Below are 15,116 nucleotides of genomic sequence, written 5' to 3'. Positions count from 1 at the left end.
TCAAAGTAGCAAGAACTACCCCGTGTGGAGCCGGGACTCAGCGCCAGGGCCAGCCTGCAGAGCCCGGCCCCCCTCGCCATGGCCTGCCTCCCCAGTCCCGAGTCCTCGGGGAATCTGAGAGTGGGCGGCTCTTGTTTTGTGTTGGCAGCCAGCATGGTCCGCCGGAAGACTCCCAGGAGCCGTGCCAGTATTCCCGGGAGTCCCAGAAGTTCTCCTGCCAGCTGGCCGTCCCAGAGGGAGACAACTCTTTCTACCTTGTGTCCCTGTGCGTCGCCAACAGTGCTGGCGGCAAGTCCAGCAGACCCTACACATTTGAGGGTTACGGAATCCGTACGTAAGCTCTCCCAGGCCTCCGGGGCCCCTTCCAGCTGTTTCCCTCTTGGGCTTCTCTGAGGGGCAGGGAGGGGCTGGGTGGGGGTTTGGTGAGCTGGGGCCTTTGGAGCTTCACTTGACAAAAGGTCAGGCTGTGGCTGACCAGGGGAGCGGGGGAAGTGCTCGGGCCGGGGTGGCGTCCTGCTGTGGGGGTTTGCACAGCCTTGGGGGTCTTTCCTCGGCACCACGCTTGCCGCTACAAAGAGCATCCTTTTCCCACAGTGCGACCTGACCCACCCGTCAACATCACGGTCTCCGCCGTGGACCGAAACCCCCGCTGGCTCACTGTCACCTGGCGAGACCCGCCCTCCTGGAACTCATATTTCTACAGGCTGCAGTTCGAGCTGCGATACCGGGCGGAACGGTCCAAGACATTCACCACATTGATGGTAACTTCTCTTACTTCTGGATAGAAAAGTGCCCCTGGCTACTCAGGGGCAGTAGAAAGGCTGCTAGAAGAAAGCAACGGGTTCTGGGCCCTGTTCCGCACTCACCACCTGCGTGGCTCTGGAGGAGTCTCTGAGCCTTTCTGAAATGGCGGCATCGCCTATAAAAGGGAAATGAAAACCTCCCTGTGTAGGCCTATTGGTGAGCGTGGGAGTGACCTGGGAAGCGAGTGGGGCTGTGAGCATGTCGGGACGTGGCCGGCAGGATTCCACGGTGCATGCGGGTGGGACAATGACTTCTAGCTTCTGTCTGTGTTGGCCCAGAGGGCACCCGTGTTTCTGAGCTGCTGGGGTGATGGCAGCCCTTGGAGAAGCTATGCCCAGCCGAGTCGCCCCCTAGACCCGAGAGAGGGAGGGCTGAAGGGCAGGGCAGCCAAGGGCATCCTGTCCCTGTGGAGAGTAACATGCCTCTGCCCTCAGGTCAAGGAGCTCCAGTATCGCTGCACCATCCGTGATGCCTGGAGTGGCATGAGGCATGTGGTGCAGCTGCGCGCCCGGGAGGAATTTGGGCACGGCCTTTGGAGCGAGTGGAGCCAGGAGGTCCTGGGCACCCCCTGGACAGGTAGGTGCTGGTGGGCACGGAAGGGATGTTTCAGCGTTGCTGCTGTATCAGTTACCTGTTGCTATATAACAAGTCACCCCCAAACTCGGGGTAAAACAAACCATTTATCTGCTCAGGGTTTTGGAAATGAGTCAGCGAGGCAGCGCTCGTGTTGGTCTTGCCTGAGACAGTACATGAGGTTGCGTCAGGCCTGCAGGACCCTAGGGGGCCTCACTCACATGCCTGACGGTTGGTGCCGGCAGGTGGCTGGGGCCCTGGGTTCTTCCCCAAAGCCTGGCCCCTTCCAGGAGGCCAGCCCGGACTCAAAGAGGGGAAATCATTTCACAACTTGATGGCAGCAGCCGCAAAGAATTTGTAGCTATATTTAACTTACCACGGTTACTAATGCTTCTTATTAAAAAAAAAAAAAAAAAAAAGATGTTAAAGGCCCTGGCCAGTGTGGCTCAGTTGGTTGGGTGTCATCCCATGCACCAGAAGGTGGCTGGTTCAATTACAGGTCAGGGCACATGCCCAGGTTTTGTAGGGGGCGTGCAGGACGCAGACAGTTGATGTTCCGCTCTCACATCGATGCTTCTCTCTCTCCCTCTCCCTTCCTCTCTCTCTAAAAGTCAATAACAATATTTAAAAATAAGTAAATAAAAACAAAAAAAGATGTTAAAGGTAGTAATAATTGCCTCTGAGGAATGATTGAAATAAGTGTGTTATAGAACATGAAAAATTCCAGAAAAATATGAAGAATAATTATCAATGGTATATCTTCCCAGCTAGAGAAAACCAGTTAGAACATTTTAGTATACTTCTTTCCTGTGTGTGTGTATTTTCTATAATATATATATAAAATATTGTGAGCATTTCCATGTTATTAAATGTTACTCATTATTTTTGGAAATGTATTATTTAGTAATTGTATGATTAATTTTTTTTAACCCATGGGAATTTTTTTTTTTCTTAAAGTATTACAAAGAGTATTACACGTCTGCTTTTTTCTCCTCCTTGACATTCCCCCGGCTCCCCCCACCTCCCAGTGTCTTGTGTCCATTAGTTATTCTCATATGCATGCATATAAGTCCTTCAGTTGATCTCCTACTCCCCCAACCCTCCCCAGGTTTCCCACTGTAGTTTGACATTCTGCTCAATGCTGCTCTGCCTCTGTATCCATTTTTGTTCATCAGTCTATAATGTTTCTTATTATCCATAAATGAGTGAGTTCATGTGGTATTTTTCTCAGCTTCCCAGGGGCCGTCTCAGCCTCACAGGGGCCATCTCAGCCTCACAGGGGCCGTCTCAGCCTCACAGGGGCCATCTCAGCCTCACAGGGGCCGTCTCAGCCTCACAGGGGCCATCTCAGCCTCACTGGGGCCGATTCAACCCACCGGGGCCGTTTCGACCTCACCGGGGCCGTTTCAGCCTCACTGTGGCCGTCTCGACCTCACCGGGGCCGTTTCAGCCTCACTGTGGCCGTCTCGACCTCACCGGGGCCGTTTCAGCCTCACTGTGGCCGTCTCAACCCCACCGGGGCCGTCCTAGCCTCACCGGGGCCGTCTCAGCCTCACAAGGGCTGTCTCAATCTCACCGGGGCCGTTTCAACCTTACCGGGGCCGTTGCAACCCCACCGGGGCTGTCTCAACCTCACTGGGGCCGTCTCAGCCTCACCGGGGCCAATTCGACCTCACCGGGGCCGTTTCAACCACACTGGGACCATTTCGACATCACCGGGGCCATCTCGACTTCACCGGTGCCATCTCAACCTCACCGGGGCCGTCTCAGCCTCACCGAGGCCGTCCAGCCTCACCGAACCCATGGGAATTTAAAAAAAATGTTTTTATTGATTTGAGAGAGAGAAAGAGAGAGACATTGATGTGAGAGAGAAACATCAACCAGTTGCTTCTTCTACTGGGGATCAAACCAAAGCCTAGGTATGTGCCCTGACCAGGAATCAAACTCACGACCTTTTGGTGTTCAGGACAACACTCCAAATCAACGGATCCACCGAGCTGGGCCACCACGGGAATATTTTTTAACTTCTAAAATTTTCATCCAATTAATACATGCCCAAGGCAAAGAAGCAAAGAAGGTCTTATAACAGCCCGTGTCCCTCGCCCCACCCCTCCCCATGTCCAGTCCTGCTCTCTGGAGGACGCCGCTTGGCTTTCTGTTTCTATTTCTTCTGTTGGCACCCTCCTCAGCGCCGAACAACAATCTAATATGGCTGTTTGTTTGCTTTTCCGAGAAGACAATTTGAGACATTATCTTTTGACTCTTTCCTGTGAAAGATAAGGATTTAGCAGACCTAGACCCAGTGCAGGAATCTCTCTGACTGCAGCCCAGAGAGTGGCCACCCCGCCTCTGCTTGAATGCTTCCAGAGATGGCGAGCTTACCACCCCTCGTCATGCGGTCCCCAGTGTTTGTGTAGAAGGACTTCCAGGCTTATTTCAGTGTCAGATCTCTTTAGCCTGTGCAGTGTCATGAACCAAACCAGTCATTCTTAAACACTAAGCAATTTGAAAAGAGTAAAAGACTCATTAATCAAGTGTGTCTGGATAAAATGGGGAAGACAGACGTGACATCCATTGCCCAGGCCTGTCCCCACCCCTACCCCTTTCTCCTCCCCTGGCCCCAGGCCCCAGGGAGAGGACTTTATGTGGAGGCTGTGATGTGATGGTGTTTCCTCTAACCTGGCTTTGCAGTTTGGGTGTCCTTGTCCTTGTCCTGGGGGAGCCAGAGGAGCGGGCTTGGGCTGAGGGTGTCTTCCTTATTGGCCGCACATGATGTCAAGGGCAGGCTCAGATCTTTGTCGGCGCTTCCTGGCTGTCAAGAGCGGAGGCAGCTTTCCACTGGACCCTTTTCTTCAGCTCATTTTCCCCTCGGACCTGGGTACGAAGGGAGGCCTGACTGCTCTGTCTTCCGTAGGAAAAGCATTTAAAGGAAGGACAATGCCCTTCGGGCTAGACTGTGTTGACCCGTTCCTAGTTGTCTTTGATTTGTACACTCTTTGAGCCACAGCGCACTCCGTGAACACCGAATATTAATGTGGCCCGGGGAGCCTTTGTGAGGCAAGAACGTCAGTTACAACATTGTGCAGAGGAAGTGTCCCGGATCTAGGCGGACACCCGTGGACACCCGCTTACCTTTTATTCCAGCCGCTGAACGTAGATCTCCACAAACGGCTCTAAGAAATCCCGTTTTTGTCAGCCCTTTCTTTAAAAAATATTTTTGAATTGTGCTACAAAATATGCATCACTTAAACTTTACTATTCTAACCATTTTTAAGGATCTATAGTTCAGTGGCATTAAGGACTTTCACGTGGTTGTGCAACCATCGCCACCATCCATCTTCAGAACTTGTTTCATCTTGCAGAACTGAAACTCTGTGCCCGTAAACACTAACTCGCCATCCCCCTCCCTCAGCCCCTAACGGCCATCATGTTACTTTCTGTCTCGGAGTTTGGTATTGTAGGTACCTCATGTAAGTAGAATCACATGCAGTATTTGCCTTTTGTTGTGTCTGGTGTATTTCACTTAGCAGAGGGCCCTCAAGATTCATCCATGTTGTAAAATGTCAGCATTTCCTCCCCTTTAAGGCTGGATGATACCTCATTGTGTATATGTCACATTTTGTCTACCCGTTCCTCTCTGGATGGACATCTGGGTTGCCTCCACCTTTTGACTATTGTGCACAATGCTGCTATGAACATGGGAGTCAGGATATCTGTTCAGGTCCCTCATTTTAATTCTTTTGGGTATAAACCTAGAAGTGGGATTCACTTGGTAATTCCTTTTTATTTGCATTTTAAATTGGTTTTTAGAGCGAGAGCCAAGGAGAGGAAGAGGGAGAGGGAGAGATAAACTTTGATGTGAGAACTATGTGAGAGAGAAACATCAATTGGCTGCCTCCTGCACACCCCCTACTGGGGATTGAGCCCCGACCGGGAATTGAACTGGCAACCTTTTGGTGCATGGGACGCCACCCAACCAACGGAGCCACACCGGCCAGGGGGTGATAATTCATTTTCAAGTTTTTGAGGAACTGCCATACTGTTTTCCAAGTGGCTGCACCATTTTACATTCCTATCAGCAATGCACAGGGTTCCAGTTCCTTCACATCCTGGCTGGCACTTCTTACTTGCTGTGTCTTTTGGACAGTGGCCGTCCTAATGTGTGTGAAGTGGTATTGCAGTTTTGATTTGCATTTTCATAATGAATAGTGACGTTCAGCATCTTTTCATGCGCGTATCGGCCATTTGTTTATCTTTTTTTGCAGGAATGTCTATCTAAGTAGGAAGTTCTTTCTTATGTGAACAGCTCTGGCCTCACGGGGCCTTGCCCTCTGGGGTCACCCCTGACAAGTCTGCTAGCCTGCTCTCTGAATCCTCCGGAATTCCCAGGGGATCTGCATCTGCTTGGGCTTCGGTTCCCAGGCTGTTGGTGGCTGGTTGGTGGGTTCCTCACCTGTCTGTGCACCTCCCCCGGAAGCTGGTCTCATCTGTGATGTTCCTTTTTAAATTGTTGATGTCCTCCCCGCAGTGGGAGGTGATACAGCAGCGGCACCGTCCCTGACTTTCCAGCCTCGGGTCACTGTGCTTCTGTGACTTGCTAGAGTGACCATGTGAGCTCAGTCAGAACACTTGGCTTCTTCCCCCGTAAGCAGCTGAAGAGTTTGAACTCCCCGTCCTGTACATGTGTGCTTTTGGGGGGTCCTCAAAGCCCCAGGGGGGAATATATCCGAGAGAGAAACCAGAGGCTCCCCTCACTCCTTTACCCCCATCCTCTACCCCACTGAGGCCGGGCTGATGAGCTGGGCTTCAGCGGGTGCTGCCCCCTTGAGGCTGGTGCCTGGCTGCACACGGGCTATGTTCCCAGGGAGATTCCCCTTTTTGAGGGCAGGGCACTGAGTCATAGGTATCGGGGGTCCCTGCTCCATCCAGCAAAGGCAGGTGACTCACTGAGACTGTGTCACTGAGGGCAGGGAAGGGCAGGGAGAAGAGGTTACTGACAGGGCAGCTGGGCAGTAGCTCTCTCCAGAAACGGCTGGCACCACGACTGCAAAACCCCTTTGCGAAGTGGGGCAGGGTGCCTGGGAAAAGCCCATTGGACATAAGAGGGTTATTTCTTGCTCCTAACAAATTCCTTTCACTTTGCTTCATACCCTGCTCACCTACTCCCAGAAAATAATGAGAACTATGTGTGACAGGGCGAGAGCAGAGTAGACTCATTTTGGGGGGTCCCAGTGGTTGAAGGGGGTGCTAGAGGTTTGCATTTGCAGGGCCTTTGGGGTGCCCCAAGGCCAGGGCTGGGGACTCTCCAGGCGGGTGAGTCTCCCTGGCTTGGATCCTGGGAGGTATATACAGGGGTGGGCAAAAGTAGGCTTACAGTTGTTCATATGGAAAATAATGCAGTAATCCTATCTAATAAGGAGGGAATATGCTAATTGACCCTCACACCATTGCAGAGATGGCGGCACCCACAGCCAATAAGTAGGGAATATGCTAATTGACTGCCCTGCCCTCAAAGATGGCAGCGCCCACAGCCAATAAGGAGGGAATATGCTGATTGACTGCCCCGCCCTCAAAGATGGCGGCACCCACAGCCAATAAGGAGGGAATATGCTAATTGACTGAACTGCCCTCAAAGATGGCAATGCCCACAGCTAATAAGGAGAGAATATGCTAATTGACTGCCACGCCCTCAAATATGGTGGCGCCCACAGCCACAAGATGGCAGCACCCAGTCCGCTCAGCCTTCTAGCCGCCCAGAGCTGCCTGAGGCTCTGGTAACCAGGGCCTGCAGAGGCTTGCGCTGCCGGCAGTGGCAGCAGCAGAGGTGTGATGGGGCATCACCTTCCCCTGATCGCCAGGTCGCCTCCTGCCCCTGAGGGCTCCCGGACTGTGAGAGGGGGCAGGCTGAGCTGAGGGACCCCCCTCCTGTGCATGAATTTTCATGCACCGGGCCTCTCGTTAATGAATAATAATACAAGAATAAACTCTGTTTCACGGACTCACAACTGTGAGCCTGCTTTTGCCCCACCCTGTATTGTCATCTAAACCCATTCTGGGAGCGCATTTGACAACAGCCCTCCTTATCGAGCTCCTGTCTCTGTGTGAGCCACACCACCGCTGCGGGCATCTGTCTCCCCCCAACCCACAGCCACGGCTTCCCCATTACTTTTCCCGTGAAGTTCAAACTCCTGAGCGTGTGCAGAAGGCCTCCCCGGGCTGCCCGCCCACCTCTGCCGCATGCCTGGCTCCCCTTCACTTACCTTATTTCCTCCAGCTGGACTGAACCTGGCCCAGCTTCACACGCATGTCCTTCCATCCTCAAGCCACGTAATCCTCTGGTCAGCTCCCTCTCCCATCCAGCTTATCTTTGCATCACCTCCTCCTGCATTCTCGCTGCCTGCCCAGCCTGTCTGCATAGCTCAGAGGTTCCTTTTCACAGGTCCATAACATCTCAAACAGGACCCAAGAAGGCCATCAACTTTTTTTTTAAATCCTCCCCCGAGGGTATGTTAATTGATTTTAGAGTGAGAGAGAAAGAGGGAGAGACGAGAAACATTGATTGGTTGCCTCCCATACCTTCCCCAACCGGGGATTGAACTCACAACCTAGTATGTGCTCTGAATGGGAATCGAGCCCACAACCAATTGAGTCTCCCAGCTTGGCCTAAGGTCATCAAGTTTTACTTTTGCTGAGTAAGGACAAAAAATTGAACAATTAAGGAAAAATGCTGTGGCTGTTCACCATCACCATCCTCCTTTCCTATATAATAAAAGGCTAATATGCAAATTGTCCGTTCGACCAGGGGGCGGGGCCGGCCAGCCAACTGCCCGTGTCACCCCTGCCAGCCCGCCTGATCAGCCCCATCCATGCACGAATTTGTGCCTCGAGCCTCTAGTTATTTCATAAAAGAGAGGATGAAATAGGGCGTAAGCTCAGAATGAAGGATACTTTGGCAACTTTACTTCAACTAGGTATCCACATCACCTTTTCTGGATGTTTCTCTTTTGGCCTAAGGCCAGTAGACTTGTTTACAGACCATCCTTGGGGGTGCTAGGACCCCACTGGGAGACTGTCTGCTCCTCCTGAGGTTTTTGATTTCTTTTCCCTCGAATAGTGGAGCACTGATTAACTTTCTGGTTGGTGGTTTACAGGGTGTGAAGGAAGGTGTGAGGCCAAGGGCGGGAGTGAGCATGTGCAGAGTGGAAGGTGTTGTGGGTGGTTGGCCTGTGTGTGTCCTTGTCTCTCCCCAACCCTGCTCTTCCCATGAGTGTCTGGCTTTGTGGTTCATCCTTCTCTCCTTGTTCCCTCATCTCTCTGCCACCCAGTTGCTTCCTTTTTCTTTCTTTTTTCTCTTTTAATTCTCAGCCCACTCCTATTTTTCCTCTCTGTACTTCAACCCCAGGCCCTACCCAGTAGCCCATATCTTAACTTGTCATTATATACCATTTAAACATTTTAAGAAAAAAATGTGTTATGTTCTCTTTCCCCTAGTTTTATTGAAATACCAGAGGCCCGGTGCATGACATTTGTGCACTCAATGGGGTGGGGGTTGGGGGGTCCTCAGCCTGGCCTGTGCCCTTTCACAGTCTGGGAGCCCTCGGGGGATGTCTGACTGATGGCTTAGGCCTGTGGGGCGCGGGTCTAAGCCAGTCGGACATCCTTAGTGCTGCCGTGGAGGTGGGCTGCTGTGCTCGCCAGCCGTCAGCCTGGCTTGTGGCTGAGCGGTGCTCCCCTGTGGGAGTGCACTGACCACCAGGTGGCAGCTCCTGCATTGAGTGTCTGCCCCCTGGCGGTCAGTGCGCATCATAGCGACTGGCCATTCCGCCCTTTGGTTAATTTGCATATTACCCTTTTATTATATAGAATAATGGACCTATAACATTGTATGATTTGATATATGTATATATTGTGAACTGATCACCACAGTAAGTTTACTTAACTTAATCCATCGCCACAAGTGGTTACAAATGGTTACGATCGACTCTCTTAGCAATTCTGGAATATACAATACAGTGTTATTAACTATAGTCACCACGCTGTACATTACATCCCAGCAGTTATTGTGTTCTCGGTTCCTAATTTTGAGAATTGGGCCAGTTTTTAAACAAATATTATTGTGTTCCAGGCCAGAGTTAGGTGTTTTTAGTGTGTAATCTCAGGTGATCTGTGCAGGAGGAAGCCACCCCCTTGCTTAGAAATGAAGAAACAAGGACTAAAAAGAGGTTAAGGGTCTTGACCAAGGTTACACATCCTGTATGAAGAAGGTCTCTGCCGTCTTTTATATTGAATTTCTGTATTCCAAAACTCAAGCGAGTAAACCCAAACCAATTTTCAAATTAATGGAAAAAAGTTTCTTGTTTTAGAATCTCATATGAAAAAAACCCCACAACACACATGTGGTCTTCGATTAATCTCATTTATTAGAGTATGGCCATTCATTCATCTATATATATAAAAGGCTAATATGCAAAGTGACCTCACGGGAGTCCAGGAGTTCAGTTTCTCACTATGATGTGCACTGACCACCAGGGGGTGGCGTGGAACGAAGGAAGGCCCCAGCCAGCAGCTGGAAGGCCCTAATCGGCCCTGATTGCCGGCCAGGCCTAAGGACCCTACCTGTGCAGGAATTTCGTGCACTGGGCCTCTAGTTTTATTATAAAATAATAGTACACAGGGGGCAGTGAATCATAGTTCCTTCCCCTCTTTCACTCAATGTGGCAGTGAAGTGAGGCGTTAGGAAATATAAAATACGTGAGGAGAAATAGGAAATACTTTTGCCTAAACAGAAAAGGAATGTGCTCCTCAATGCTAATAACTTTCCACAGCCTTTGTGAATCTCAGTGTCTTTGTAAAATGGGGTAATAGTGCCCGCCTCGTGTGATGCTGTGAGGGCGAAATGGGATGATAATACAGGCAAATGAGCTGTTTGGAGCTGGTGTGTAGTTACCCTCAAAATGTTGGTGCTAGACATATTAGCGGTATTTTATTAGTATGCTATTAGCATTATTAATCTTATCTTCATTGAGCCCTAATTTCTTCATCTGGAAAATGAAAATGATTATTAATAATGATGCAACAGTTGCTCCACTTTCCATCTCAGGGGACAAAATGGTCTGAATTAGGGGGTCCCCATGGTCATCTTGGGAGATGTTTAAAAAATCTTGTTATGTAAGACAATTTTATTCTGTATTAGAAAACTTTTATTCATTCTGGTAACATTCCTGGGTTATTTGAAATAATACCAAACTAAAACCCCCACTCTGCCCCTGGGCAACTGAGTTACCAAAGATTAAACGCCCTTCTCTGGACCACATGCCATGATGGGGGTCAGAGCTGAGGGTAGAAACTATACAGGTCTCCCTTTCTTCCTAAAACCTCTCTCTGGGTTTGGGGAGTCTTTTAAAAACCCTGATGTCTGGTCCCATCCCCAAGATTCTGAGGCCATAGGTCAAGGGTGCAGCCTAAAAGGCCACAGGTAAGGCTGAGCATGGCTGGGTTTGGGAACCACTGGACTGAATGACCATCCATGGTCAGCCATATTTCCTAAGTAGTGCTGCCCCATCTCCTGGTGTTTGCTTTCATTCTAGCGCCCCCATACCCTCCATCCGTCCTTCAGTCACTTTCTGCTGTGATTCTATCCTTTGCTGGGCTCAGCTGGGAGGAACACAGAGCAATGAGAATAAGGGTCCTTCCCATTTATTCTTGGTTGATTTGGGGCTCACTTGCTGTGTGACCTTGGACAAGTTGCTCTCCCTCTCTGGGCCGCTGTTTCCTGTCTGCACAATGGGAAGGAGGCGTGAACATGCTCGTCTGTCCCCTCCAGTGTGTGGTGTTCTCTCCCGGGGATGGCACGCTCGCCTCCACCTCTTACTAGTTATTTTGCTCCTGGCTCAGGGAGGCTGCACATCTTTGTGTAAACCATTCCTCTGGTGTTTTTAACTTCTTGATGGAGAAATGATAAACTGGAAAGAAAATACTTTTAAATTTCAGAGTATTCTACACATTCTACCCAGTCCTGTTTCAGTTCGTGGTCCCTTGGGCCCACGCTTGCTGCTGAGCCAGGCCTCAGGTCACACGCCCACTTTGATCCTTGGCCCCCTGCTGCCCGGGAGGTTTCTGCAGAAACACTGTTCCCATGGAGGGGAAGGGCCTCGTGAGGGGCCTGGGTCCCTGCCGCTCCTCGAGCAAAGTGTACTAAGTCCACCCAGGAGGAAGAGAACTTGTTGTTTACGTTAAATTCTTTATATTTTTTTTTACTTCAGAGAGGAAGAGAGAAGGGGAGAGAGAGAGAGAGAAACATCAACGATGAAAGAGAGTCACCGATGGGCTGCCTCCTGCACACCCCCGACTGGGGATAGAGCCGTGGCCTCCTGGTTCATAGGCTGCCGCGTAACTACTGAGCCACACTGCCTGGGCAGCATGATGCCCTTTTAAATAACGTTGTGATGAACTTTATTCGGCTTCTGCAGCCCATCAGACAGGACTTCAGGGTCCATGAGTCATTAATAATATGTCTTCTATCCACAGAACCCACGAGTTTTTCAACTGCGACCACGGTGGAGGTGTCTTCCATGAAGGTGAGTTCATGTTCTTGTCAAAGGGTCAACACCTACTGGCTAGCGATGTGGCTGGCACCAGACAGAATGTAGCTTCAGTCCAGCTCTGCCACTTGCTGGCAGTGTGGCGGTGGGCAAACTGTGTCCTTCTGAAGGCTCTGTAAGACGGGGCAGCAGCGGTTCTCGATCCGGGCTTTTATGAAGCGTAGAGCAGCGTGGGGCTGGCTCACAAAGCTGGGCTGCCCCGTCAGCGGATGCAGTTTCACCCTGAGCTTCTGGACACCACGGGAGGCTTAGCGTGCGACTCCGGTTCAGTTCCTCTGAGCCCTTCCCAGTGGACTCCTGGTGTCATAATGATCTGGAAAGAGGATTACCGCCGAAGCCGCTTAAACAAATCCTCGAGTAATCCAATTTCCCACCCCGCGGCAGCTCCTCCGTGGTCCCCAATTCCCACATGCTCAGCGGGGAGGCTCCACGCTCCCGGAGCTGGGCAGCACCTCACCCATCATCAGTGGCGGACTGTCCAGGACCAGCACCTCCGGGGTGAAGTCCAGGCCCTTGGGCCAGAGTGCTCCCAGCACAGGGTGTCGGGGCACGGACTGGCCGAGAGCCTGCCCAGACCCCAGGCCCGGAGCCTTGCGTTGGCCGTCTCATTGATCCTGACGTGAACTGAGATTCAGGGAGACGCTGACACCCAGCTGAGTTGAGAAATCTGCCCACGGTCTCAGAGCTAGTGGTGGTCACAGAGCCAGGATTCCAGCCTGTGATTTTCCTCGTCAGGGATGGTACCTGTGCCCTTGAACCAGACCCGTAGGACAGCGTAAGCTCTTGGTGGAGCGGCAGATGGGAAGCAATCCCCACCCTGAGTAGGCGAGGTGTAGGTGCAGATAATGCAGATAATCTTGCAGATGTTGAAAGTGACAGGTCAAAATTGGAGAGGTACATGAGATGAAAGGCGTGGTGGGGGGTCGGGGGGCAGGGAGGGGGTTGAGGAGGTGCCTGAGCTGGGTCCTGAATGAAGGTGGAATCCACAGACACGGGCTTACAGTGCGGAATGTCTTTTACAGGCACCTACTACCAACGGAGACGATGACAACATCTCCTCGAACTATCCTGCCAATACGACAAGCTTCCCAGGTGAGCCCTGGATCGTTGTGTATACCTGTGGCCTAAGGGGCACCGAAGGCTTGTAACTCGGTAGAAAGTGCTTTCTTATTTGGAAATGTCGGCAGGGGGCCAGTCTGCTTCATGGAAAAGACCAGTCGCAGAAACATTCTTTTATGACCTTGTATGTCCAAGTTGGATATGATTAGCTAAGGTATTACGAGGGAACCACAAGAATAATGAGACAGATCAGCGAACCATTTCACAGTTGGCACTAACCCAGCTTGGAGTGGAGTCACAGCTCAAAGGAAGTGTCTTCATCTCATCTGAGACCCAAAGGCCGGGGAGGACTGGAGAGAAAAGGGGTGCAGGGAAGGTGGGAAGCGTGTTCTGGGGGAGATGTGAGACCATGTGCGGAGAGGCCCGAGGTCGGGGTGGGGGGAGAGGGGAGGACATGGCATGTGGAAGAGCGAATGAAGATCCTATGGCTGGGGCTTGAATGCCAAGTGGGGAGACAGGCAAGAGATGACGCCCCATGGAGAACGCTGCACCCAAACACTTGATTTAAAGCACCTGGGCCTCCCTGGCATCGTCCTCAATGGAGCTGCCATCGACGAGGTCCCCAAAGCTTTCTGCTTCTTGCCCCCATCTGTGCCTTATGGGGGCAGGCTGAGCACCCCTAGAAAAGCCACTCTGAAGGGGAGTGGGAGCCAGTGGCTGGCCACGGGTGCTCAGAAGCTCTGAGCTTGAGGTGTATCTCTTGCCAAGTGGCAGAATCCCAGGGTTTGTCAGGCTCTGCTGGGAGTGATTCTTCTAGCGTGGCTTTGGCCAAAACACTGGCCAGAGGCCTGCTGGTTAGCAGAGCTGTTTCCTCCTCCAGGGTGAGGTTCCTTGGAGACTTTGGATAGCACCAGCTGAGTGGCTTATTGTTTTCTCTTCCTTCTGCTCCTCCTCCTCTTTTCCCCTCCAGTGCAAGAGCCCCTAGTGCCCCTGTACACGTTCCTGGTGGCTGGAGGAAGCCTGGCCTTCGGAACGCTCCTCTGCGTTGGCATTGTCCTGAGGTGAGCGGGGTCCTGGGGGTGCCCTGGGTGTTGGCATATTTCTTATCTGACTAGCTTCGCCTGTGCTGGGACGGGGGCAGTGAGTGGGAGAGCCACACATGGCTCAAGATGTATGTCAGAGGTGGGATCGATAAGATGAGGAGAAGGAAGGAGACGGAGGAGTCAAGGCTGACCCTCATGTTTCTGGCTTTGGCAACTGGGCAGATTAGGTGATGGTGGTGGTGGTGGTGGTGGTGGGGTCACGCATTTAAAATTGGAAACACTGGAGGGAGAATAACGGAGTGAAAAACGATGATGCTGGTTTGGGACCCCCGAGTCTGAGGAGCCTGTGAAAGCCCCAGGTGGACGTATTGGTAGACAGTTCTGATCGTAGCTGCGTGCAGGTGGTAGTTGGAGCCATGTCAGAGGAATAAGGCCAGTGGCAGTGCCCTGTGGACCCCAGGGTTCTGACATGGGAGAGTGTAGAGGAGGAGGAGTGAGAAGAAGAGTGGCCTGAGAGGGAGAAGCACCGGGAAAACCCGGTTGTGAAAACCAGAGGGAGGGTGGGAGGCACCGAAGAAAGCTTCAGGCCCTGGGATTGCAGGTGAATACGACCTCCTCCTCCAGAGCCACATGCTAAGGTGATTGAAGTAGCACGTGAGGAACATCAGTATGTACCCAGGCAATCTCGGGCGCCTAGTCAGACCTCCGGGGGGCTAGTCCATGTCTCAAACAAGCAAACCTAGCCCAGCCAGCTTGGCTCAGTGACTGAGCGTCGACCTATGAACCAGGAGGTCACAGTTCAATTCCCGGTCAGGGCACATGCCCGGCTTGTGGGCTTGATCCCCAGGGGGGGACATGCCAGGCGGCAGCTGATTGATGATTCTCTCATCATTGATGTTTCTCTCTTTCTCTTTCTCTCCCTTCCTTTCTCTGAAATCCATAAAAATATATTTAAAAACAAAAACAAAACGCAAGCAACACCTAGCAGGTCACCTTTAAATGCTCGGTGCTAGTGCTGTCCTCTGGCCATGGTCAG

General features: G+C 51.6%; 1 protein-coding gene across 5 annotated transcripts in view; it reads left to right on the top strand.

The window, feature by feature from the left end:
- Positions 1 to 15,116, top strand: part of IL6R (interleukin 6 receptor) — a 73,152-nt gene that overhangs the window by 18,944 nt on the left and 39,092 nt on the right. For all 5 annotated transcript variants that reach the window (XM_059673667.1, XM_059673665.1, XM_059673664.1 and 2 more), the window contains exons 4-9: positions 149 to 330; positions 595 to 761; positions 1,239 to 1,380; positions 11,905 to 11,954; positions 13,001 to 13,070; positions 14,008 to 14,098. In XM_059673667.1, the coding sequence (XP_059529650.1) occupies positions 149 to 330; positions 595 to 761; positions 1,239 to 1,380; positions 11,905 to 11,954; positions 13,001 to 13,070; positions 14,008 to 14,098 (702 nt within the window). The remainder of the gene's footprint in view (positions 1 to 148; positions 331 to 594; positions 762 to 1,238; positions 1,381 to 11,904; positions 11,955 to 13,000; positions 13,071 to 14,007; positions 14,099 to 15,116) is intronic.

The sequence above is a fragment of the Myotis daubentonii genome, chromosome 18 (assembly GCF_963259705.1).
Source record: "Myotis daubentonii chromosome 18, mMyoDau2.1, whole genome shotgun sequence".
Taxonomy (NCBI): domain Eukaryota; kingdom Metazoa; phylum Chordata; class Mammalia; order Chiroptera; family Vespertilionidae; genus Myotis; species Myotis daubentonii.
This window is presented reverse-complemented; position numbering and strand designations above follow the sequence as displayed.